General features: G+C 51.5%; 9 protein-coding genes across 9 annotated transcripts; 4 read left to right on the forward strand and 5 right to left on the reverse strand.

The window, feature by feature from the left end:
• Positions 1-1,016: 1,016 nt before the first annotated feature.
• Pmar_PMAR017665 (hypothetical protein) lies at positions 1,017-5,455 on the forward strand (the record flags this gene model as incomplete). The annotated part of the gene is made up of 1 exon (XM_002776748.1): positions 1,017-5,455. The coding sequence occupies one exon, from the start codon at positions 1,017-1,019 to the stop codon at positions 5,409-5,411; it is 4,395 nt and encodes a 1,464-aa protein (XP_002776794.1). The 3' UTR covers positions 5,412-5,455.
• Positions 5,456-5,757: 302 nt separating this feature from the next.
• On the reverse strand, positions 5,758-10,422 carry Pmar_PMAR017666 (karyopherin beta, putative). Its single transcript, XM_002776749.1, has 24 exons — positions 9,970-10,422; positions 9,850-9,915; positions 9,678-9,803; positions 9,507-9,623; positions 9,377-9,458; positions 9,217-9,329; positions 9,074-9,168; positions 8,948-9,023; positions 8,732-8,897; positions 8,582-8,688; positions 8,448-8,537; positions 8,321-8,404; positions 8,175-8,270; positions 7,898-8,122; positions 7,771-7,851; positions 7,669-7,719; positions 7,516-7,619; positions 7,329-7,467; positions 7,216-7,278; positions 7,090-7,164; positions 6,942-7,046; positions 6,718-6,893; positions 6,230-6,665; positions 5,758-6,184 (listed from the first exon to the last, which is right to left on the reverse strand). Exons 1-24 carry the CDS (start codon positions 10,369-10,371, stop codon positions 5,972-5,974), a joined length of 3,288 nt encoding a protein of 1,095 aa, XP_002776795.1. The 5' UTR covers positions 10,372-10,422; the 3' UTR covers positions 5,758-5,971.
• A 556-nt stretch (positions 10,423-10,978) lies between these two features.
• On the forward strand, positions 10,979-13,926 carry Pmar_PMAR017667 (3-hydroxyacyl-CoA dehyrogenase, putative; the record flags this gene model as incomplete). The annotated part of the gene is made up of 12 exons (XM_002776750.1): positions 10,979-11,941; positions 11,994-12,236; positions 12,284-12,384; positions 12,432-12,543; positions 12,588-12,678; positions 12,726-12,831; positions 12,875-12,981; positions 13,031-13,117; positions 13,163-13,239; positions 13,292-13,372; positions 13,418-13,539; positions 13,697-13,926. The coding sequence occupies 12 exons, from the start codon at positions 10,979-10,981 to the stop codon at positions 13,806-13,808; spliced, it is 2,202 nt and encodes a 733-aa protein (XP_002776796.1). The 3' UTR covers positions 13,809-13,926.
• Positions 13,927-14,109: 183 nt separating this feature from the next.
• Pmar_PMAR017668 (ADP-ribosylation factor protein, putative) lies at positions 14,110-14,973 on the forward strand (the record flags this gene model as incomplete). The annotated part of the gene is made up of 7 exons (XM_002776751.1): positions 14,110-14,194; positions 14,245-14,334; positions 14,379-14,470; positions 14,518-14,580; positions 14,631-14,732; positions 14,779-14,852; positions 14,904-14,973. The coding sequence occupies 7 exons, from the start codon at positions 14,110-14,112 to the stop codon at positions 14,971-14,973; spliced, it is 576 nt and encodes a 191-aa protein (XP_002776797.1).
• A 79-nt stretch (positions 14,974-15,052) lies between these two features.
• Positions 15,053-16,311, forward strand: Pmar_PMAR017669 (conserved hypothetical protein; the record flags this gene model as incomplete). Its single annotated transcript, XM_002776752.1, has 8 exons — positions 15,053-15,248; positions 15,311-15,380; positions 15,427-15,546; positions 15,599-15,684; positions 15,733-15,859; positions 15,901-16,015; positions 16,064-16,194; positions 16,240-16,311. The coding sequence occupies exons 1-8, from the start codon at positions 15,061-15,063 to the stop codon at positions 16,309-16,311; spliced, it is 909 nt and encodes a 302-aa protein (XP_002776798.1). The 5' UTR covers positions 15,053-15,060.
• A 505-nt stretch (positions 16,312-16,816) lies between these two features.
• Pmar_PMAR017670 (hypothetical protein) lies at positions 16,817-17,443 on the reverse strand (the record flags this gene model as incomplete). The annotated part of the gene is made up of 4 exons (XM_002776753.1): positions 16,817-16,880; positions 16,927-17,051; positions 17,093-17,237; positions 17,283-17,443. 4 exons carry the CDS (start codon positions 17,441-17,443, stop codon positions 16,817-16,819), a joined length of 495 nt encoding a protein of 164 aa, XP_002776799.1.
• A 39-nt stretch (positions 17,444-17,482) lies between these two features.
• Pmar_PMAR017671 (hypothetical protein) lies at positions 17,483-19,087 on the reverse strand (the record flags this gene model as incomplete). Its single annotated transcript, XM_002776754.1, has 7 exons — positions 17,483-17,971; positions 18,015-18,160; positions 18,207-18,369; positions 18,426-18,582; positions 18,625-18,725; positions 18,780-18,945; positions 18,993-19,087. 7 exons carry the CDS (start codon positions 19,085-19,087, stop codon positions 17,483-17,485), a joined length of 1,317 nt encoding a protein of 438 aa, XP_002776800.1.
• Positions 19,088-19,157: 70 nt separating this feature from the next.
• Positions 19,158-20,886, reverse strand: Pmar_PMAR017672 (conserved hypothetical protein; the record flags this gene model as incomplete). The annotated part of the gene is made up of 6 exons (XM_002776755.1): positions 19,158-19,369; positions 19,416-19,693; positions 19,850-19,951; positions 20,007-20,169; positions 20,213-20,635; positions 20,685-20,886. 6 exons carry the CDS (start codon positions 20,884-20,886, stop codon positions 19,158-19,160), a joined length of 1,380 nt encoding a protein of 459 aa, XP_002776801.1.
• Positions 20,887-21,843: 957 nt separating this feature from the next.
• Positions 21,844-23,450, reverse strand: Pmar_PMAR017673 (hypothetical protein; the record flags this gene model as incomplete). Its single annotated transcript, XM_002776756.1, has 3 exons — positions 21,844-22,085; positions 22,594-22,756; positions 22,812-23,450. The coding sequence occupies 3 exons, from the start codon at positions 23,448-23,450 to the stop codon at positions 21,844-21,846; spliced, it is 1,044 nt and encodes a 347-aa protein (XP_002776802.1).
• Between the last annotated feature and the right edge of the window lie 72 nt (positions 23,451-23,522).

Below are 23,522 nucleotides of genomic sequence, written 5' to 3' on the forward strand. Positions count from 1 at the left end.
GCCGGGGGATGGCCCCCCAAAGTGATTGCTCATCGAGATAGCCACAACATGTGAACCCACTGGTCCATCAATAGGATAGGAATATATGGTTCAATTTTGAGCTAGGGATCGTACTGCTATATAGTAGGAGCACTCGTCGTCTGCTGGCGCGGTAGTAGTGGCCTAGTTGTTACTTATAGTTGCATGCAGGTTATGACTCCAGGATTGGAGTTCATGTGAAGATTGCCTTAGTCCATGGACGAACCACTCGAGTTTGTTTCCGATCCTTCTGAGTCACCAGCCCCGCACTACACGACCCATGTTGTGATTCTTTAGCCCCGTGTCCTCGTGTTGGATTGCAGTAGATCACATCGTTCAGTACTAGATTCCTAATAGTGATATTCTCATAGACTTGACGATGCTGCCAGAAATATACATAAATAGACTTAAACGTGGTTCACATAGGCAATAGGCTTCTCTGCTATTGTGATGGTTCAGCTGTAAGTCTGTGATGAGGAGTTCCGTAGTCATCGATATATGCCCATGTGAACCGGCCATTTTCAGTGCTCTCTGTAGGAGTTGCTTTGGGGTGCCCTCAGCGCCGAGCAATCCGTATCGAACATAGGCAGGTCTACAAGAATAGAGGGATGGAAGGTACATCATTGTGCACTAGGATGGGCACTTTTCTCCAATGCAGTGGAGCCGGCAATACTGGGCAGGAGTCTCGAGATGGTAATACACTGCCCGGGGGGGATGATGATCAGCGATGTTGAAAAGAAGCCTATATGTTCTGCAGACGCTGGTACTGTTCCCTGCTCATCATCGTCAGCATCGCCGGCTGAGGTGGATTTTGTCTATGCGAGATGGGAGATATCCCTTCGACTTGTAAGGAACGATCACGGTGTTGCCAGGAATGCTATGCAGACTCGTGTATGCTGCTCAATTGCTCCTTCCTAGGCCGTTGTGTTGTAGTAGGAAACTCAATAGTCTTTACTTCAGGACTTGTGTGTTTCCGTTTTTCACGAGCTTGAGCTCGCATGGTATCTTCGATTGGCCGTATACTCGTACATCCAGAAGATCCAAATCTCGTTCTGGAGCTTACTGATGATGGCGACGTGAGAATCTTCGATCTATTGGCTACTCCGAAGGCTGATGTCGCAGCTGGTGCGATCAGTAGTGGTGGTATTAAGGATGCCTGTTGGCTCCCGGCTAAGTGCGGTGAAGCTGTGTTCATCACTGTCACTGCGACGGGCCTGGTGAAAGCCTACTCGGCTCTATTGTGTTTGCTCGCGCCCCCACCCAAGCCCCAGCCCGAGCCCTTACAGATCCGTTCTGTACCGGAACTTGCATTCATGGGATCCATAACTGCCCTGTGTGCTACTACATGTAATGTTATAGGCTTTACTTTCGCTGATGGCGTTGTTAGGCTGTTTAAGCCTAGATTCAGAGAAGTGAGTGGCCATGACCACACACTATGGTTGGACATTATCAAGATCATTGGCAGCCGTCCTGGCAGTCCGATGGCTATATGCAGTCCGACGTGCTATGCCTACTGTCATGCCCAACAGGACTCCGTGGTCTTGGAGGGCTTCGGCTCGCAGAGGGCACGGAAACATTGTGAGATTGACTACCCCGATGGAGCTGTAGGGGTAGTTAGTCTGGCAGCTACTACTGACGTACTGGCCTTGGTCTTTGACCTTGGTATGGGGAAGTGCCAGCTATGTACTTATTCAACGTATGAGGTGCCGCCTAGTCTAGTCCACTCTGATGTGTTCGATATGACCGAGATCAAAGGGCCACTGCACATCAACAGTATTAGAGACACCAATGCAGTTGTGATGGTCATTAGCTCCTCGAGAATCGTTGTCCGATCACGAACGTATGCGGAGGGTGAGCGATGGGTTACCCTTGGGATCTCCAACCCTCCTAAGTGCTGTGCTCTAATACCTCAACTAGATGGTATGGGCTGGGACCGTTGCCTTGTCGCCGGTACGCCCACTGAAGATCTTCGAAATGAGACAACTAGGAAGTTGTCCCGATCTAGTCTACCCTTGGAGGATTCTAACCCAGTCATAGCTCTACACAGATCTCTCGATGCGGCCTTTGCACACACGGAGTATTTGCCGTCTTGGTGCCTAGAGTTCGCTGACGAGAATGAGGTCGAGCGGCTGGTCACTGATGGCCCGTCACGTCGCTTCTATATCAAGCTTGCGTTTGTCCTCTCATCAAGGCACAGGAAGGAGTGCGAGGACTTGGGCATAGCAGTGAACACTGAAGACTGCTTCCTCGCATCCATTGGGGCATCCCAGGACTATTTGACCCAACTGGTCACTCGGGCTGCCCCCACTGATGACATCGACGCTGAGCTCTGGAGCACATTCTTTCGCCGACTGGGCGTTGGCTTCTGGGCCCACTCATTAACCTTGCTACGGTCTACTGTACTCAATTTGCTATTGAAACGCTCCCTCGTGAAGTACCGCAGGACGAAGGAGCTGTCGGTCATTGAGGATGAGAGCGCACTGTGGTTGGCCTTACTCGGACGGCAGAAGGTTCTGGCGTCACTTTACAGACAGCATGCGCAGCTCTTCCAGGATCCTAAGGCCATGCGGGTGTCCAGGTTCCTGGCTATGGACTTCACTATACCTGAGAATAAGCGTATAGGCTCCAAGAACGCCTTCGAGTTGATTCGGCAGAAGCGGCATTCAATGGCAGCCGCGGTGTTCTTGCTCATTGGAGATGTTCAATCAGCTGTGAACGTGGCCACACGGTACATTGAGGATGTCCAACTGGCCATCCTGTTCTGTCGGTGCTCCATAGCTGATGGTGCTATGACCAAGGACCAGGTCTGTGACTTGATGGCTGACAAGCTGTCGATGTTTGATGCATGGGTTGACTACTGGCGCCTCTGGTCATCTCACGACTATGCCGAGCTAGCTCGTAAATTGGCACATCCTGGCTCCCAGGACCTCGCAGCTACTGGATCCGCTGACTTCGATTCTACACTTGGTGTCCTCCCTACTCCACCGCATCTTAACACATGCCCTAGAAGGGATATTTTTGAATATCTCTCCAGTATGGTACCTGCCTTTGGAGTTGAAGCTTCGGACCTTGAAGTACAGGATACCCCTAGCAGTGTGGTGACCACTCGTCTGCTCGGCCGAGGCTTGGCTGCTCTGTTGCCAGCAGCTGCCGAGGACTCGGATTTCACCAGCCCTGTTCATTGGGCGCGGAGAGCCTCCATCATCTTTGATGAGTTCCTGACTCCACGCAAAGCCTCGAAGATGCCACATTTCATCCCCGGCAAGCCTCTTAATCCTCCTATTGGTAGCGACCTTCAGAGCTATTGGATACGTCGTGTCCGAGGGGCCTTACTGGACCCAAGGCTACATCCCATGCCCCCAGCCCCTGAGCTGTGGTCTATACTATCGAGAGTGACCAGGACGTCGAAGGGTGGTTCACTGTTGCCAAGCTGGGCAGCTGAGCTCACATCCATGGTCCTCGCTGGTATTGGGGACTGGTCAACCAGCGTGCCCGAGATACAGGAGGCAGCCGCGGCGGTGGTCTTAAGTGAACTTGAAAGGCTCCTACTGGAGCATGAGGCAGCTGCCAATGGCACTGTTGAGAAGAAGGAAGCTGACGATGCGAGGCTTACCCTCGCTGAACACTACACTGGCGTCTTGTTAGAGCTCCTACAGCCAGGGTGTTCACCCCAGGTGGCCGTTGGTGCACATGCTGCGCCTCTTCCTTGCTTGAGTGAATCGGCAGCTCCCCACGCCATGCGGTTGCGGTCACTCGTGGTTTGCTCTCTCGTTTTGGAGAGGGTTCTGAGCCCACCGAAAGGGTCTCCTGAGTTGACTGTCTATGAACGGCAGTATCAACTGCTGGTCAGATGGCACTTGAAAACGCACATCTACGAAGCCATCATGGAGCCAGATGTCGTGCAGGCCGATAAGGCGGACGAACTGGTCCGAGAGCATCCATTAGAGAGAGCCTTAGAAGCCTGGAGGCGCATCAAGCTCCTTCAAAGTTCCTGCCCGGTGTATCGTCAACCTCTTGACCAAGACAAGGAGTCTCTGCCTAAATCGCTCCCTCTGACGGGTATAAGGAGACAGCTAGAGTGGCACTCAGTCACTGGCCTGTGTCTGGACAGGTCAACCGGTGCCTCTCTGAGGTTGGCAGTATCAGCACGGCATGAGGAGGGTCTTGTGAAGGTCATTGATTTGCCGCAGCTTCTCCGGTCATCGTCACCGGTGTGTAGGACTAGAAGGAGGAGGAGGAGCTACGACGAGATCTCCCCGGAGGAGTATTACCGCGATGACTCTCAGTGGCGTATGGATATCGAAAGGTCTGTTATAAACTCCAACACCAACCTCCCTGTTGGCACTAAGATAGTCCCGAGTGAGAGGACCATGAGATCTGATTCCCAGCTAGGATCTGGTTTGCCTCTTCGTCCTGACTGCCGCCTTTATGCTAGAGATGTGATGCTCCTCTCCTTGGGGATTAACTGGTCCTTGAATGATAACGCTGTGGCTCGTATGTTTGATAATATGGATGCTTCTGATGCTAGTGCTGATGAATTATCGGTTTCTAATTCTCTCGCCGCCCACCCGACGGCTAGTGTTTTTGCCTCAGCGACTGGCACTGGGCTCCGAGTATGGTCCTTCGGATGCCCATCTATTGACGAGCCCGCTCGTCCATTATGTATGTTTGAGTCACCACATCACCTGTTCTCGCGTGATAGCGTCCGCATCGCATCGTGGTCTGATGATGGAGGTATGCTAGCAGGAGTCAGCAAGAAGGGCCGCATGTCTTTATGGTCCACTTGCCGGGCAGACAAACCCATTATTTCCTTCAAGTCGCCTTATATCAGAGCAAACGATGTGAAGGCGCTGACGCCCTCGGGTTCTTTAATGCTCCTCTGTGGGCGTGAGACCTCAGACGGCTCTGGTGGTGCCGCTATGATTGACTGCAGAAGCCCCGAGTTGGTGGTCCGCAAGTGGGAGGCAGGGCCTGGTCGGGAGTATACATGCGTATCTGGGTTGTCTACTCCTCATCATCTGCAACTTGGTACCTGCGATGGACGAGTTGTCAATCTGGACACTCGGGCAGAGGGCCGATGCAAAACGGCGATGCTGTACACCAATGGTCATGAACGAAGCCCTGCTATCTACAGTCTACTCCGCTACGGCCCCACCCATGAGGGTGTGGTAGCGGTAACACATGGGAGTGCCGTGGGAGTTATCCAAGCTGGTAGAAGCGAAGGGTCGTTCGACTCGCAGTACACCATGCACAAGGGTGGTATGAAGTCCTCCGTCCAAGCTGCCTTCAGTAAGATCGGCCCAAAGCTGGTAGCGGCTGCTGATGCCTGTGGGACTGTCGCTATCACAGCTGGGACTTCCGATGAACAGATATTATTGCATAGACTGCCTTAACTGATACTGTACGATTATCCTTTTAAATATAGTGTTCCTCTACATTCCTATGTTATTGCGTTTATGGAAAATTAGAATCGTCTTCGATACACCTTAGAAATCTATTTCGCGGTTAAGGCCACCAATTTAGCGAGTAAAGAAATTACATTCCCAGAGAGGGGCATTAGTATAGCAACAGCGGCCGAATTGAAAGTACTCGCGACTCGACCAGATGGATAATATTCAATGCCTTTAGCTACAGGGTTACTCAACATAGGTATAGCATTCGGGTGTGTCAGCAATACACATAATAATCACAACTTTATTCCACCCTGGTTCGTTACTATCAACACAACATTCATATGTCGCGAGTACGTTAGTTTGTAGTAGCCAATAGTAAATAACTCTTATTAATAACGACAATTCGCCTCTCGATGAAGCTACTGGGAACGGGAAGGAGAGAAGAAGGAAACGATTAAGGAGACAGTAGTAACTATTGACAACATCATCGTCCACCGGGTATAAACTACTCATTTCTGATTGCGATAATCGATAATACAGTAAACTTGTTAGGGGTTCTGTTACATGCTCTTAGCGTCATTCAGTATTCTCATTACACCCTTCTTAGACTTGTCATTAAGCGACCCTTGAAGGCCTCCAATGGTGGCCTCACCCAGCCCGGCGAGGACCTCACATATTGCCCGATCGATAAGGGCATTGCTATAATCCTTCTTATATACGAGTGCCAATACGTGGACTATTACACCCAAATTGCTGTTGTTCGCACCAAGGACCTACCAAGGATCGCATCGACAACCTACAAGGCCCCAACGGCTTACTCCTGGTCGTTGCTCCTTAACAAGACGGACCAACTGAGCATGTGTCTTCTTCCCCTCATCCTCATCCTGCTTGATAGGCAAGTTCTTTATCCAAGCTGCCCAGTAGTTGCCGGCGTCATTGCCCAACCTCTGCTCGAACTTCTCACACACGTTTCCCAGTGCCGCCACTGCATTCTCATGAGCTGCAATGTTATCCTTACTACGAGCATCCGGTCTCTGCATGGCCCTGTATAATTGGGCAGCGGCCGTAGCAGCGATATCACCAAATTGTGGGATATTGCAGGCCACGTTAGCGCCATAGGCAGCCGCTTGTCGGATTGATGAGTTGTTGTCAGTAATAGCGGCAACCATTGGCTCCATGAAAATGCTCCAAGCCTGGACCGAATCGGGGCCAAGGCACTCGAGGAAGTCGCAAACAATGTAGAGAGCTAAGCACCTTGAAAAGTGAAAGAAATGTGGTATCAAAAGCAATCTGGGATGGTAACTACCTATCCTGCGCCATGCATCGAGTATCGATGAGCTTCTGTACCAATTCTATGGACTTCTGTAGACCACCAGTCGAGACGAAGAGTTGCTTGTGCTCCCTCATAAGGGCGCCACCGATTTCAGTAATGGCAATACGCACACACTCGTCCATCTCTTTGATGTTACGAATCTCGTCAACCTGAACAGATGGATTCCTCAAAAATGACAGATCTCCACAATACCGCACCTCGTCCTCATCACATTCGCCACTCTCCTCCTCAGCTGTAGCATCAGCACGACGGTTGAAGGACTCCTTGAGGAGGGTAAAACAAACCTCTACTATATGCGATACCTGTAAGTCAACTCCACCATGCATATCACAGTGAAGTGCCTACAGCTTGCTCTGAAAGAGTTCCAGGACCGGCGTTCTTAACGCAGTTCGCAACACCACGTGCCTCAGCTTCAAGGAGCTGCAATAGAAAAACCATAGGAAAATCCAAGTATTAACGACAATACCACACCTCGAGCTCATCCTCCTGCGCCATGGCCTTCAGCATAGACTCGACGAAGGAGTTCAAAAGATCCTAAGCATGCACGCCGTAGAAAGACACCAAAGAGGGTGGCACTACTCTACCTGGACAGTAGCAGTATCGTTAGCACGCCTGGCGCATGAGATGAGCTCCGACCAAACGTTAACAGCCAATGACTTGACCTCATCATTGAATTGGAAGTCCAGGAGAGGACGCAGCTTCAACGCCGTATCCTTGACGTACCTTCAATGAAACAGGGATGTGCCCAAGATTATCAGGAGCTGTATATACGGGTTATAAACAGCTGGTCCGCAGTTCTCGATGAAGCAGCTGATAGTCTGCAAGGCAGATGCCAGGTCCTCGATGGCGCTAGTCTTGAGGCCCACACACTTGCCCTACACGAATTAGCCATGGTGTGGTATCAATAACAAAAGATGGCACTACCTCAGCCAACATTATCATAGTCATATCTTGCTGCTCAGAAGCATCATCAACCTAGAAAGCATCATCATCAGGTACCAACACCAACTTCACTATACCCTCTACCTCAGCAGCCGTCAGACTGAGCTGACTGAGAATAAGCGGTAGTAGAGCCGGCAAGAACTGGCCAAAGTCGGAACCCAGCGTCTGAGCAGCCACGATGAAGCCAAGCGAAGATCCCTCCTTCTCCCACCTTAGATATCCTTTGTAGACTTTCCAACACAAAGCCCTTCAGAGGATCGTCATCTTCAAAGTGCTTCTCGGGCTCACGTAGCATCGAGACTATAGCCTGCATGGCCTCAACGGCATCGTTGGCGAAGACCTCCTTGCCGACTGCCAACCCCAACAGGGAGAGGCATTCAAACGCCTTCCCTCGTAGGGTCCTCTCATCCTTGGATGAGGCCTGTTGCACTGTTTGCTGAAAATGTGACAAGGTCAAAACAGTAAGTGATAACGAGTAAGGGAGTTACCTTGAGAAGCGGCATAATGTGGGAGTAGTAGTTGACAAAGTGCGACTCGGATACACCAGCAATAACAGCGATAGCAGTAATGGCTTGTTCACGAATCTGATGGCCAGCAGGGTACATAGGCGTCGTGAAGGGTAGCTGTCTACTACCTGTCTCGGCTGGTCCATCTGCAGCTTACGATAGAGTTTCTCCATAAGGACCTTAACGTGGGGTATGAGAGCCTCCTGCTCGACCTAAGCACGACATAGTGGTTAACAGCAGTAGGAGCAATAGTACATCCTCAGCATAGTTGACGAAGGCTGCACAGGCGTGAGATGCCACACGAGGGATCGGGTCGTCCATAGCCTTCTCTAGAGCAGTCAAGACCTACTATTACTATACGAACCTGGACTGCTAACCACATCTATTACCTCTTGGGACCAGGCCTCCTGCACGTAAGGTGTGCAGTCAGTAGCCGTCTGGCCCATCGCATGCAGAGCCGCATAACGTACACGGGGGTGTTGGTCACCCATGTGCTCTGCAAGTAGCAATAAGACGCTCGAAAACGGCACTAACCTCACGTAGTAACAGCTTGACGATCTCATCCATTTGCGTCTCCTCCTCGACAACCTCAGCCACTTGGCTCAGCGTCATGATAGCGGCCACCTTGTGCTTCCACGTACCAATTCTGATGAACTCAGCCACAGCTTGGAAGACCACCGGCAGGGTCTTCTCAGCACCAAGAGCCTACCAACGACGATGAGTCTACCAACATGGCCACCACCACTACCACATACTTGTGCAAAACGGTCAATGTTCTCCTCGCCGACCTCATAGTTGGTCACATCCTCATCATCATCCTGATCAGCGAATCTGCCAACGACAGCTCGAAGCCCTGCAGGGGATGCGAGTAGCAGTAATACCTTTTGCACCAGGCTTCGGTGTCATCACCATCACCATCTATCTCCAACATGAATATAAGGCAGGTCTTAACGGCATCAGTGATGAAGTTGGGAACCTACCAAGAGAAGAGAACCTGGGAGAGCTTGAGAGGTAGAGAGTATACTTTCATGCACATCTTGGCCTTCTTCTCAGCCAGTGATGTGATCATCTCGAAGGCCAACTGCCTCGGGCCGTCCTCAATAGCATCCTTAGCCTGAGCTATACCAAAGCCAGTCCCTGACAGTGATGAGAGTAGCGGAGGGAAGTTGAACAGAGAGGCCTACTGCATAGCTCGGCTAGATAAGGACGAAAGTAGGCAGGCTCCTCATCAGCCACACCAATGAGACTCTCAAGGCAATCGTTAACCTAGTTATAGGAGAATCCAAGATGTGAAAAGAGATTTGCTGATACTACTTCATCATCCATAGTACCAGTACAGAGGGACTGTATAGTACTGAGGACCATGGGACATAGGGCCTGCACAGGCTTCCAATGGCGAGTAGGAAGGCTCTCGACGATCGAGCAGATGACCTAAGGCATGATAGTGGGCTCTTCCTTGAAGTGTGAGACTAGTAGTAGATATACCTTCACAGCCTGGACCTTGACTTGGATATCACTGTGCTCCATTGAGCCCTTTAATACGGCAACAACATCATTGGCTGAGTTCTGCATCAGCATACTGCCAACGGCAGGGATGAGATCGACTAGAATCTAAACGTATCCAAGGTTGAAGCGCCAAAGATACACAATAGGCTACCCTGAGGCCGGACTCCTTCGGCGCGGCTTCATTAGAAGCTATCATCTGCAGGAGAGTCGGCAGGAGCTGAATAGAAGACCCACGCTACAACTAACCACTACCACTCCTCGCCCACTTTACCTCGGGCCACTGGTTGTTACTGTTGTCAGCGCAAAGGTAACCCCCAAGCTCTCCTATGCAATCACATATCTTATGCCGCATGGTCTTGTTGGCCTCACTAGCCACCATGGATAACAACGAGGACTTCACAGCTTGCTTGGTCGGCTCAGACAACTTCGGCCATACGAAGTCCTTCTCTCGAAGAACCCTCATATTCTGTCGCAGTAGGATACTAGCCTGTTGCCTCAAAGTGGCATCTCGCTCGGGTGAGGTGATAACAGCTAGCAAGGCCTGGGTGACCTGGTCGGGGTTCTGAGCCTTGGTATTCTGATACTGCTGTTCGGCAGGCTTCCGGACTTCATTACTAGGCGACATGAGCCCCTTAAGAAGCTCACAGAACTGGTTTAGCTGACCTTGGTCCATTGGTTTCAGTACGTGGAAAATATATAACAACGGGGAGCGAGCAACAACGCTGAAAAGATGATGGTAATAGTACTTAACACGACCATGGAAGGTATGATGCTATGCTCAATTGAAACGTTCCTATATAGCGAGTAATACATGGTACATAGCCACCTCCATCTACTCGAAGGCACCCCCCTCCGGCATCACGCCCTCTGCTGCTGATGAGGAGGTCTTGTAGAGGCCTTCTTGCCAACAGCATCGATGGCTGCTTCACTACGGATTGGGCGACCTTGACTGCTGGTGTGCAGTATGATGACATGCGCAAGGGGCGGCGAAGTAGCGCTAGTAAGGCAGGCCGGTGAGGGCGCATTGAGGAAATGCAAGATTAGCAAGATGCTTTAAGATTCATCTCGGATGGGAATGGCGATCCCGAATGTCTAAAGTATGGCTAGTGCCATTGAGAAGAGGTTTACGCTGCACGTCCTTAATGATGTGTTAACAACCGTGTTCAATGGCAATGGAATCTCCACAGTGACTACTGTGGGTGCTTCAATCGACTGTCATACTGTGCTTCAATCCTCCCTAACACCATCGTACAGTCATCGTCATTAGGCTTCCCATAACCATGTCCACGTCCATCTATATCCGTCAAGATGGAGTTGCTGTCCTCACTCTTCGTAACCCTCCTGTGAACGCTCTCAGCCAGGCTCACTGCAAGAGCCTAGTTCAGAACATGAAGCTCCTACAGGCCAACCGCACTGTCAAGGGCATTGTCATCACTGGCGAGGGAAAGTTCTTCTCTGGTGGTGCTGAAATAATGGAGTTTGAGTACCACATCCGGAAGGGCGTCAAGATGAACATGGCCGAGGGCATCCACTTGGTCATGAACACCATTGACCAGACCGACAAGCCCGTGGTGGCCGCTATCAACGGCATGGCTCTTGGTGGTGGTTTCGAAGTGGCTCTGGCCAGTCATTATCGTGTGGCCGTCCCTACAGTCAAGGTCGGTCTGCCTGAGGTCAACCTTGGTCTTCTACCAGGCGGCCAAGGCACGCAGAGGCTACCAAGGCTGGCCGGTGTCCAGGTGGCCCTACAGACCATGCTCGGTGGCCAGCCCATACCAGCGGCTCTTGCTAAACGCCAGAAGATGATAGACGAGATTGTTCCCGCTGACAAGCTCATCGATGCGGCCGCCGCTATTGCCTTGACCAAGCCCGTGAGAAGGACCAGTGAGATGACCTGCTCTACTGCGGACAGGGTCATGGTTGTTGGTGGGGCCGTCGAGATGGGCATCAATCAGATTGATCGGTTCCGCAAGCATCAGATTGCCCCTGAGGCCATTGGTCGCTGTGTCAAGGCGGCTGTTGAAAGCGGTGCCGACTTCCAGAAGGGTTGCCGAGTTGAGCAAGAGGAGTTCGACAAGCTCCTCTACTCTAAGGAGTCCGGGGCTTTAAGGCATCTGTTTTTCGCTGAGAGAATCGCCAATAAGGTGTCTGGTCTAAGGGCCAAGCCGTTGCCCATTAAAAAGGTCGGTGTGGTTGGTGCTGGGCTGATGGGAGGTGGAATTGCTATGTGCTTTGTTGCCAAGGTAAGACTGTTGCCTTTTCCGGTTGCGTTAGACTGTAGATATCTCTCTTCAGGGCATGCCAGTGGTGCTGTTGGATGCCAAGGAGGAGTTCCTATCGAGAGGTATGGGGTTGATCAAGAAGAACTACGAGACCAGTGTGGCGAGGAAGAGCCTCAAGCTGGAGGAGGCAGCCAAGCGTCTAAAGCTCATCAAGCCGTCCCTGGACTATGCTGATTTCGGTGACTGCGATATTGTCATTGAGGCAGTCTTTGAAAATCTAAAGCTGAAGCAGGATATTTTCAAACAGCTCGATAAGGTGGGCCGCCACTATGTAGTCGGACCTCTCACTTTGGGTCCCCTCAGGTTACCAAGCCGGATGCTCTGCTGTGCTCTAACACGTCTAGTCTGGACATTGACGCTATAGCGTCGATGGTCCCCAAGAGGGCTGCTAATGTCGTTGGAACGTAGGCCTATGTTAAGTGGACGCCGTCCAGTGTTGTCATTGCTACAGACACTTTTTCTCACCAGCTAATGTGATGAAGTTGCTCGAGAATGTCCGCACTAAAGGAGCATCGGATACGACTATAGCGACAGTGATGGCCATGGGAAAGCTGATCAATAAGGTGGAGTTATCCTCGGCCATCTTAGATGGGGAACTTCTCTGTAGGTGGCCGTTCTAGTGGGTAACTGTGATGGGTTTGTTGGCAACCGCATGCTTGGACCGTATGGTGCTGAAGTCAGGCAAATGGTTGAGGAAGGTAACCGGGGTAGGTTTTTCTATCTAGTGTTGAGTGTCTTGCTTCAGGTGGCGACTTGGCGGAGTTTGATGCTGTTGCCGTTGACTTCGGTATGGCCATGGGTCCTCTCTCTATGTCGGACCTCGTTGGCCAAGATCTGTTCTGGAGGGCTAGGTATGGCCAGGCGTGCTGAAGACAGCTACTTGGCTGTTGTCAGGAAAATGGCTGGTGATATGAAGATGGAGACGGCAGTGGCTATTGGCCCCCATGACCTTACTGACTGGCTGTGTGAGAAGGGTCGGTTTGGACAGAAAGCAGGGAAGGGTAAACGCACTTGTCCGTTGGTAGGGTGGTTATATAGTAGCTTGTTTAGGTGTTTACGTCTATGGCAAGGGAAGAGGGGACAAGAAGATTGACCAGGAGATTTTGGAAGGCGTTAAAGAAATTCAAAAGAGAAAGGGTCGGGTGATTGATGGAAGTTGAGAGGATATTCTGTTGCCTTTAGGAGTCACGCCTAGGGTGATTGACGAGAAGGAGATGTTAGAGAGGATGCTCTTCCCTTTGGTTAACGAGGGCTTCAAGGTAAGCGGAAGGTCCCAGGTTCGATCCTCAGGGGTTGCATTTTTCCGTCCAGATTCTCGAGGAGGGTATGGCTCAGCGACCGAGCGATATCGATATAGTGTGGATATACGGCTATGGCTTCCCTCCAGTGAAGGTATCAGTCGGTAGTGCCCGCCCTGTTCATCCTTTGGTATTGTAGGGTGGTCCGATGCACTGGGCTGATAATTATATCGGTCTTGGGTATCTCCTCGAGCGTTTGCGTTATTATGACAATCAAGCGGCGGAGCGAAGCACGAAGAACAAGAATTATAGGAAGCCTAAGTAGGTCTATTATGAAGTATGCACATGGTCAGTTACGTGGGTTGTTGGTTTTGGTATACTTCTATTCGAATTTGTGTGTAAACTCCTATAGTTACTGAGGAAATCGCTGAGCTCGGCCGAGAAGATATATTCAAATAGTGGTAGGAGTTGGACGCAGGTACTTCGTCCCAAGCCGCCTCCTCGAGGAGTGCGTTAAGGCTAATATGAAGCTCGGTGACTACTGGTTGAAGAAGGAGAAGGAGGCTAGACAACAGGCCTCCAAATTATGAGGAACTTCAGTGAGAGATGGTATTGTTAATAAACCGATGACGGGAAAGATTTGTTCGTAGTTGAATTTTTATCACACCAGTGAGGATCTGTTTCGAGTATCAAATGCTTTTTCATGTTATGTTGTTTGCTGTTGAGTTTGCGAGAGTAACTTCGTTGCCTTCACGGTTCGAAAGTGTGTTCCTGTACTAGAAATTGGGAGTGTATCAGAGGTCGCACCGTGTGGAGTTTTCAACACCTCTGAATAGTTGTGGTCTGGAAGGCGTTGGAGGGAGAGTTAGCATTAGATATTCCGTTTTGTGGATGTTCTCATTAATCTCGGGTTTTTATCGATGGCTGACCGAACGGGAAGAGAGGAAGCTGATTATAGTAGGAGTGGACAATGCTGGTAGTAGTCTAAGGCAGGGATGGGTTGCTGCTGACTCTTGTGAGTTGTAGGGAAGACGACGACGTTAGAACAGTTGAAACGGAATCATACGGGTAAAGGAATGGAGCTCGAGAGAATACCGCCAACTGTTGGCCTCAATGGTAATGACTGGTCGCTAGAGGAGGGGAGGAGGAGCTGCTCTTAGTGGGTCGAATAACGATGGACCATGTGGACGCTGTATTTTGGGATGTTGGTGGGCAGATAGCCCTTCGAGAGCTCTGGAGCAGCTACTATGAGGTGGCTTGAATCTCCCGCATGGGGTAGCTATTGGTGCCCACTTTCAGGACTGTAACGGTATAGTATTTGTAGTGGACTCGGCTGATGAGAAGAGAATGCGGAATGACGTAGTAACGGCATTAAAGCAGGTGGAGGGACAGTGAAGGGTAGTTGGGAAAAGGACACCGCAGCTCAGGTCTTGTCGGACCGACGCTTGGCACACAAACCGCTAGCCTTGTTGTGCAACAAGCATGACCTTCCCGATGCCCTCCCGTCAGTGGAGGTAATACTAGTCGGCTGGACTCGGCTACTATCACTGTAGAGAGCAGGTGGAGGATATGCTGGGGCTCTCTGAGCAGATGGATCGACCCTTGAAGGTGTTCTCTGTTAGTGCTCTGAAGAAGTAGGGAGTTGTCGCTGACTGGTTGGAAGGTTCACTCCTCCTTGTCTTTAGTGAGGGTCTTGAGGACGCCATACATTGGCTGCTACGGGAAGCCAGTAACTCGACGAACCAGGCCGAGTGATTATTAACATTTCAACGCTAGTACCATTTCTTGTTCACTTCTGGTGTTAGAGTGGCCGGGTTCATTGAACGCGTGGAGCAGTCGTAAATGTTTTCACCCCCTATGGTGGACAGTAAGGCGATGTACAGAGAGGCTCCTAAGCAGTGTGAGGGCCAGCAGCTGAATCGTCCTGCTGGTGAACGCATGGGCCCCCCTTCGTCTTCCTCTGCATTGCCTCCTCAATTCGATAAGCCCCCATTAACTGCCCGAATTCACGACCTAATAGCAGATGGACGGTAGGAAAGCCGGTGGGGAATGAGGGATTTGAGCAGAAAATTTTATCCCTGCCCTATTGCAGGCTGAACTTGACACGGGAGAAGATGGCGGAGTTGATGTTCCGTCGGCTGGAGCCGAACGATTACGACGAGGTCCGCGGATGTGGTCAGGGGTGTAGTGAGAGCGCGGCCTTGTCAGGTGGAGAGGCTGCACAATGAGTGGTTTCCAGTGCACTACGATGAGTCCTTCTTCAAGGCGGCTACTAATGGCGACTGCTACTCTCTGGCGGCCACAGTCCCTCTCGATAGAAAAGAGGATGTAGGTCCCAATGATCAGTGTAGTCGTGGCTGTGATATCGATTTGATGTCAGGCAATTGTAGGCATCATCACGGTATCTACTGGACGTACCGCAGAGACGGAGAACCCGGAGACCTTCCTCGAGATCATGCGTCACAAGTGAGACCATTTATTGTCTAGGGATTTGACCAGCCTGCCTGCCTTCAGTACGGATTTCTTTTCTACGGTGACCTCCCATGAGCAATCCTTGGCCTACATGCTCACCCTTGGGACCGTTGAGGAAGCCAGAGGCCGCGGCTTGGCCTCCGAATTGGTCATCAGGGCCCTTGCTGATGTAAGGGCAGTAGTTCTTCTAGCACTATCAGGTTACATTAGGTGAAAATTCATCACCCTGACTGCGGAGCGATGTACCTCCATGTTGTCGACTACAATCGGGCTGCCATCAGGATGTATGAGAAGATTGGTTTCCATTGTGTCGGCTCCCACAAAGGTACACTACAGCGTTACATGCACCTCGATTGGTGCAGTTTTATGGCAGGTTTCTATACCATTGAAGGCGATCCCTATAATGCCTACACCTATGCTTATTACTATCCTCCCAGCGTACTCCCAGTATCGGTGTATACTGGTCTATCGTGGTTCAAGCCGCTGTTCTCTACTGTGCGCTCGGTAGTGTTCCTTCTGTCAACTCTATCTCACTCCTCTGTTTTCCAGTCCTTCCGTAATTTTGTTAACTCCAGCCCGAAGCATACGAAAGCCCCTCCGAAGGTTGATAAACCAGGTTAATTGACAGAGCAAACGTTTGTCGTGTTGATGTTGAGTGGGCAGGGTGATATCAACTTCCTCATTCAAACCATGTGATGGCCCAGGATCTCACTAGTGAGAGAATACAAATTACTCTGATCGTTGCCGAATGATGTGTCACCGAGAATAAACCGCATTGGCTCAGTACTGCTAAGTTTCGAACCTGGGAATCTCGGGTTGATACAATACCCATGTTCAGCCGGGATGTGTATTGACTTAGGACAGTATTATCATCCACCAAATCATCATGATTGGATGGAGATTACAACTCCCTTCGGACTGTCTCAACTCAGCACACGTTAGCGCACGAAACCAAGAGGCATAACAGTCATGGTGATGACTGTGAGATAGTGACAATGACGAGACACACATCAATAGACTACTAGGGCTTCCCACAGGTTGAATACATCAATAGACTGATAAGATACGCATGCCGTTAATTCCAATGCATTGCTCGCGCTGCACTGGATCGTCAACGCGGAGCAGCCTATTGATGCACGGACGTGATGACTTCCGGCTCGCGGATGGTGAGAGATATGCCACCGAATGGTCTGAAAGGAAGGAGGCTGTTCACACTGTCGAGTCAGTTGTGGTTACATCGCCTGATGAGCATGGATCTCCCCATGAGCTGCTAATAGTAGTGTATGGTACAGACTCTTCACAGCGAGGTCCCGAGAGGCTCCATCGCGTCCTGTCGGGGCGAGGGTGGAGAAGGAGACCACCTGAAGTCAGGATCAACCCTGATACCACTGCTGCTGGTTACCTTCGCGTCCTCAGTGGCTCCTTCGGCCTCCTGTCGAGCTACTGTATCACGGATGAGGTTTTTAAAGGCGTAGGTATGAGAGTTGAAGCCGCTCAAACGGCCTCGCTGGTCTCCTTGAGTGTTGGGGTCCACTGATGGTCGCAACCTAACAGTCATCATCCGCCTCACTGTGATACTGTGATAAGCTCACGTCTCCATAGACAGATGAGTCGGAGGAAATTTGTCGGGGAAGTCGGGCTGCCCGATTGAAGGGCTCTGTTGACTACGAGGAGTGTTGGGCTCAGAGGGAGACTGCGGAGTCCGAGCGAAGATATCCGACAGCATCGATGCGCGTTCCTTGCGACCATTCATGATAGAGGCTGATCAGGCAACGGGATGGCTGAGGAAGGCTCAGTGATGACTACTCTCCAATGGGGTCGGGGGGTCCAGAAAGGCGTCCTCGAGTTGTACAGCGTCGGGTTGATCACGGAGTTCATCGACCTCCATGTCCTCGTTAGGACTGATGAGCTGCTGCTGCTGCTGCTCTTGGCCCCCCTCGCCCAATAGGGTCAAGGGCAGCCCTCCCTCTTGGATGCTCCTTGCCAACTCAGGCCCAAGGAAGTCCAGCCTCGTCAGTGGTGGGGCGTTACGGACGTAGTCAGCTGGCTGCCACTGCATTTCCCGGCTTCTCGTTATGGGTCCATCGTCGTGAGCCCATTGGTCGTAGTCAGTCTCAGCAATGTACACTTGTCGATCGAGCTTCCTACGTATGGGCCTCCGCCCCGAGCTTGCAGCCCTCCTCTTGGCCCGGGGACGGGCGACGGTCGATACCGATGAGGCACTCTGCTGAGCAGCAGGGCTCGCTGCTGCTCCAGGCACGTCGGAGTGAACTGACGGCGCCTAACACACATTATGAGAGTGACCATCAAGGACGTGATCTTACCGGAGATTGGTGACTCATCGAGTCGTCGGGTACACTTGGTGGTGACAGCTCTTCACTGACATTAGAAATAGAGAGGTCTCGCAGCTGAGCTGATGTGAGCATCGGCATCTGGCTGTTACCAACAATTTCACCACTTTCAATCAGACCTGAGACCGGTTCATGTCTTCTCATGTACCCTGAGAAGACCACCACCTTCCTCGTTACGCCGTCTCCCATCCTCCTCCTCCTCCTCAGCATCACCATTGATAGAGGGCGGCGGCGGCGGCGGACTGTCGGCCAACCTGGTCGATGCCGAGTCCATGACTGAAGTAGGATGATCGCTGCCTGTCCGCTGCCTGACCCTCCTCTCGTCTCCCTGAATGCTGGACCACTCCAAGGCTCATCATCATCACCTCCTCCTTCTTGGCCTACCTCTTCCACTGCGTCATCGACCTGTTGAGCTGCTGTCTTACGCTTCCTTTGCTTCCCTTTCTTCCGCTTCCTAGCAGCAGCCGCTCTTCCTTCCTCCTCTCCATCAGACCCCTCACTATCGACGAAGCCCTTCGTAGACCGCAGGGCCTCACGGAACCTGGAGGTCCAGATCAGCAATGACAGACGGACGACTCACTACTTGGCCATGACGCTGTCGCATCTCCTCAGGACGAGGTCCGCCTTTCGACTGAATAGCACGCATGCACCCTTAATGAGGAGGCCATACACCCGTAGAGACACCTGACGATAGAAACTCCATACCATCTTTCTGCTACTTCACAGATCACCACTTACCTGACGTCTGTCCTTCCTCGCTTGTGGAAGGGGATGGCGGGATGCTCGGGCCGCGGAGAGGATGGCCTTCATGAGCTGAGACACCTTCTTGGCGATATCGATATCAATCTGTCCCCTCTTCAGTCGGACCACTCTAGTGGCCGCAACCCAGAACTCGGTGAAGTCCCTGAGGCATGCCCTCCTTCTAGTACAGACCAGCCCTACTAGGCTTACTTCTGGAGACTGGGCACGTCCTTGGCAACCGAAGAGATGCTCGTGGTGGTATTAGAGGACGATGCCGCTGCAACTGATGATGGTGATGGCGACATGATAAAGAGCTGATGACCACCCGTCTCAAAGCTGAACCCCAACACGACAAAACCAGCGTCCAAAAAACGGTCAAGTGTTCTTCTTCTTGTTATCATTATCGTCTCGCTGTTGCTGCTGCCATCGTTTATTCTCCTTATAAACCTTAATGCTCGTCGCCACGGCCACCGATGCGGCAACTCCGCACGCTCCTTGGTGGAGGAGGTTCGAGACGAAGACGAAGTTGGGGTTACCCGTGTTGCGGCCCAACCACAACAAGGTCATTGCTGGATGCAGTACCAAAGCTGAGACCACCAAGGTGTGACACCAATCCCTCCCGGCCCAGCTTACTCAGAGTCCCTATCGCGAGGAAGAGTATCATGAACTGCTCATAGTTGTTGGGTTGGAGTTCCGTTGCCCTCTCGCCGGCCTTATCATCCTCATCATACAGCTTAGTGAAGGCCTTCACTTTGGTGAGGTCCTCGTAGTGCAGTAGCAGTAGTACAGAGAGTAGGAGGAAGTCCAGTGCCTGATGGGATAGACGTGAGCTGTGCTGCTTAGGGATGGTCATTACTGTCGGGTAGGGTTGGAAGAGGAGAGTGAGTGCAACAACGTTCCAAGTGTGGGACCTGATACATGATGGTAGACGCTCGCAGCCCCCCACGATCAATAGAGCGGCCGCGGTATGACTCAGCACTAGGCTGGGTGGTAGAGTAGCCAAGTAGCGAGTGAGTAATACACAAAGTACTTGTTGTTTACGACACACTCTCAACCAGAGGACTTACTGTCGAGCGTACTCTCCGCCATGGACACCCAGCCGGAAGTAGAGGGGTAATACGTGGACAAGAGGCAGCATTTGGAAGACGAACAGGAAGAGCGAGTAGAACCTAGACAGAGACTACTGTTGCTGCTGCTGTTGCAGCCACTTGTGGTAGCCCTCACCGAGGGAAGACTTCAGTGAACATGTACCAATGGAGACCTATGTTGGGCTGGAGCTCGCTGATGAGGAAAGGGTCGATCATGGTGCCACGGATGCCTGCCACAAACCCCTCCCAGCTGCCCATTGCTATGAAGGAGGCCAGAAGCAGAGATACGAAATACGTACCTGAGTCCGTCAGTGTAGGTCTCACAAGGAGGAAAGGGCTCACCAGTAGCAACGCAGTTCCGTAGGAGTCTGGAGCCAAGGCAGGAGCCTGTAGGGCACTCCATCGCCGATTTGGATAGGACCAACGCGAATGGTAGTAACGGGTTGCAGCGGACGTAAGCTAGGGTAGCTATAGAGAGGCAGCTGATGAGGCCCGGGCAGAGGCAGCCAGCAACCAGGGCCATGTGAAGGGCCTGCCCAGAGAGGGAGAGGCACGAGAGGATACTGATGGGGTTGAATAGGTAGGCACATGGTATGAAGAGGGACTCCCTAGAGGCCTTGTAGAGGAATGCAGCGCACACAACGTCAGAGGCAGCGATGATAACAATAGCCCCCCACTGAAGGGGTAGTATATGGGACGTTGTAGAGAAGAGATAGAGGACCAAAGGGGGCTGGTGGAAGAGGCTGGCAGCATAAGGGTCGGCACCTGAGGACAATAGTAAGAGCCCTCACCGACGAACAGCAGAGGGCCTCACCTTTCGAAAGGGCTGCCACGGCTTCCTGCAGCCGCTCATAGTCGTTGATAGGAGAGTTCAGCTCGGGACTAGACCTCAACAGAAGTGGCGAGCCCAGTGCGGCGAACAGGAGTAGTCTCAATAGAAAGCCCAGTAAGGCCAAGAGGGGGAAGAGGAGGGGGCCTCTCATTCTGGTTGCCGGTCCTTGGGATGCGATCGCCATAGTAGGGGAAAACAATTAATACCATCCAAGTAAAGCTGATGTCCCGACCGTCCCCCTGGCTGCCTCTCCGAACACCACAGGGCCTCATAAGCAGACAGGCTACAGTACTCATGCATGCTACACGGCTTCATCGTCGCTCGAGGTTGCCCATCACTACGTCACACAGGAACAAGAGAATGCTCTTCAAGGGCTGAGCCTTCCTAGTCACTCTGCCGCCTGTCCGAGGACTCAGTCCAATACTGTCAACGATGGTGAGTAGTACCGGCTGGTGACAATAGCCTCTCTAGTGTGGGAGTTGTTCTTATCGAAGTCCGTATTATAGCAACTACTGCAGATCAGTTTGCCGACCTCTGGTCCCGGGGACCAATTCACTACATAAAGCACTTTCTCAACCCCCAGGCTGGAGATTGAGAAAGTAAATCATGTAGAGCCCCAGCACCCGACGGAGTAGTACTGAGTTGCACTGCGTTTGAAGCAGTGTTGATGGTAGACCTCAGTGTCCACTCGACATTGGTTACCATTTATATACACAGCCTCCCCGCTTGAGCACTGCTTTCGAGCATTCACGAACAGGAGGGGGGAAGAATTCACACACAAAACAGTGGTCTTTTCCATCCCTAGCGATCGGACCAGAGATGGGGTCACAGGAACTACTGAAGGAACTTCTGAGGAACAACAGTTTCATCCTGGCTGGTCGAAGAGGAATACGAAAAGCTCAAGTCTTGCCGTCATTACTCCGCCCTCCTCCCCCATTGCATGTTTGTGGCCTTTCGAATAGCTTCTCACGCAATAGAGAGTGTTGAGGGCTCGAACATTCGGTCGATACTGACGGGACGCCTTCATAGGCGCGGATGCCACCAGGCAACACACTCTACCACTGTAGAGGACTCTCAGACGCAACAAGAGGGCGATGAGATGATGATAATAAAGTACGTCATAACAGGTACTGTACACACACTAGTCCTCAACTAGGCTCCCTCTCCTCTGAGGACGAGGAGGAATGAGGGCCTTGCCCTCGGCTATCTCCTTTTTTATCAACTTCACGCTTGCTACGTTATCGGGTGCTTGTGGGAGGGGAGTCCAACGGCAGTCGTGCCATTTGGGGACGAACTCCGCTCGGGGTATGCAGCGACCACCGAGGGGGTCGAGGATCTCACGCATGTAGGGCATGGGGAATCCGAGATACCACAGCTTCACACCTGAAGGGTCTAAGTCGGGCCTATTCCGTATCTTCCACGCGCAACCTCAAAATATGCGAGCGAGAAGATCTACCTATTGAGACACGACGTAGTAAAACGGAAAAAAAACTACCGTAGAGTTCCACGCCCATAGACGCACAGAGTAGTAAATAAACCACAAGTGAAATACGATATTCCATGACAGAATTTTTAAGATATCAATCTCCATAGAGTAACACCATCAGCTTATATGACTAAACATATCCCTACCGAGATGTCTGTCCTTAACGTCGAACGATACTTTACTCAGAAAAACCATACCCCACACGTTCGGCGAGGAAACGACCTCCCAGCGCTGACACTACCAATCAGGCTGAGCATATGGCCTTCCACCTGAAGGAGTAGCCGGCCTGCTGATCTCCTATCCCTTATAGGAGTACTCGCTGTGAAGTCGTGGAAGGCCGACCTGGCAAGCACACTAAGAGGACCCCACGCATAAGGTTATACTACCCTAGTATAAACCCCATACTTAAAGCAGCTATATCGCCACTCTCCACATCTCGGAGCTCCCACGCCACGAAACGCAGATTCTGTGGACCACCGGGATCCTCTTTGATCATAAGCAGCACGTCAAGGCAACGATCATCCAACCAGGTGCCTTTGTTCACTTTCTCATGGTAGAGCGCACAGAACTGAGAGGAGGGCATTCTCCATACCACTGCTAACGATGGAGTAGAGAAAAAATACCGTTAAGTCCATATCGAAATCCATATTCACACTAAGTTGGAAAGTCTTGCCGTATTTCCTCAACTTCTTCCCCCGGGCCCAAACCGTCGGATCAGTCGGCAGTTCCACACAGTATCGCTCTCTAGGATGGGGTATAAGGATGGTCTCTTTATGGGGTAGAGCAAACAGACCCAGAGTGAACATACCTCTCCAGAATCGATACGACCACGAGTCGGACCACAAGTATTCTCCCTGTACATGCACTAGGAAGATCCTCATAGTCATAGCGCACAATCTCAGATGCTCCTCGCCAAAATAAAGCCGCGTGTTGATACCAAACCGTATGCTCTTTGGGATCTTCTTTTCCTTGGTCATCACTTGTCCCAACATAGTTATCACGTCGTCCTTCTCGTTGTAGGCGTAGAGGAGATGGTTGGTCCCTGACCGCAGACCGATACATACCACAAGTCGGCCAGCTCGGAACACAGTGTAGTCCTCCATAAGGCAATAGTCTTGTCCTAACCTGCTCAGTTCCAACCTAGTAATATCAACTTCCGTCTCATCGGGTATTGTGAACGACAAAATGTTGCATGTCGCACCTATACGGAATGCTTTCACCGGGTCAGCGTACCCAGGATCGCGAACTAACTTTGTTGTCATTCTGACGACACCAACTGGATTCCACTGAATAGTAACGACTCCAACACAACAGCAGTGGGGACCTCAGCACGG

Source organism: Perkinsus marinus (genome assembly GCF_000006405.1).
Source record: "Perkinsus marinus ATCC 50983 genomic scaffold scf_1104296953018, whole genome shotgun sequence".
Lineage (NCBI taxonomy): Eukaryota > Perkinsozoa > Perkinsida > Perkinsidae > Perkinsus > Perkinsus marinus.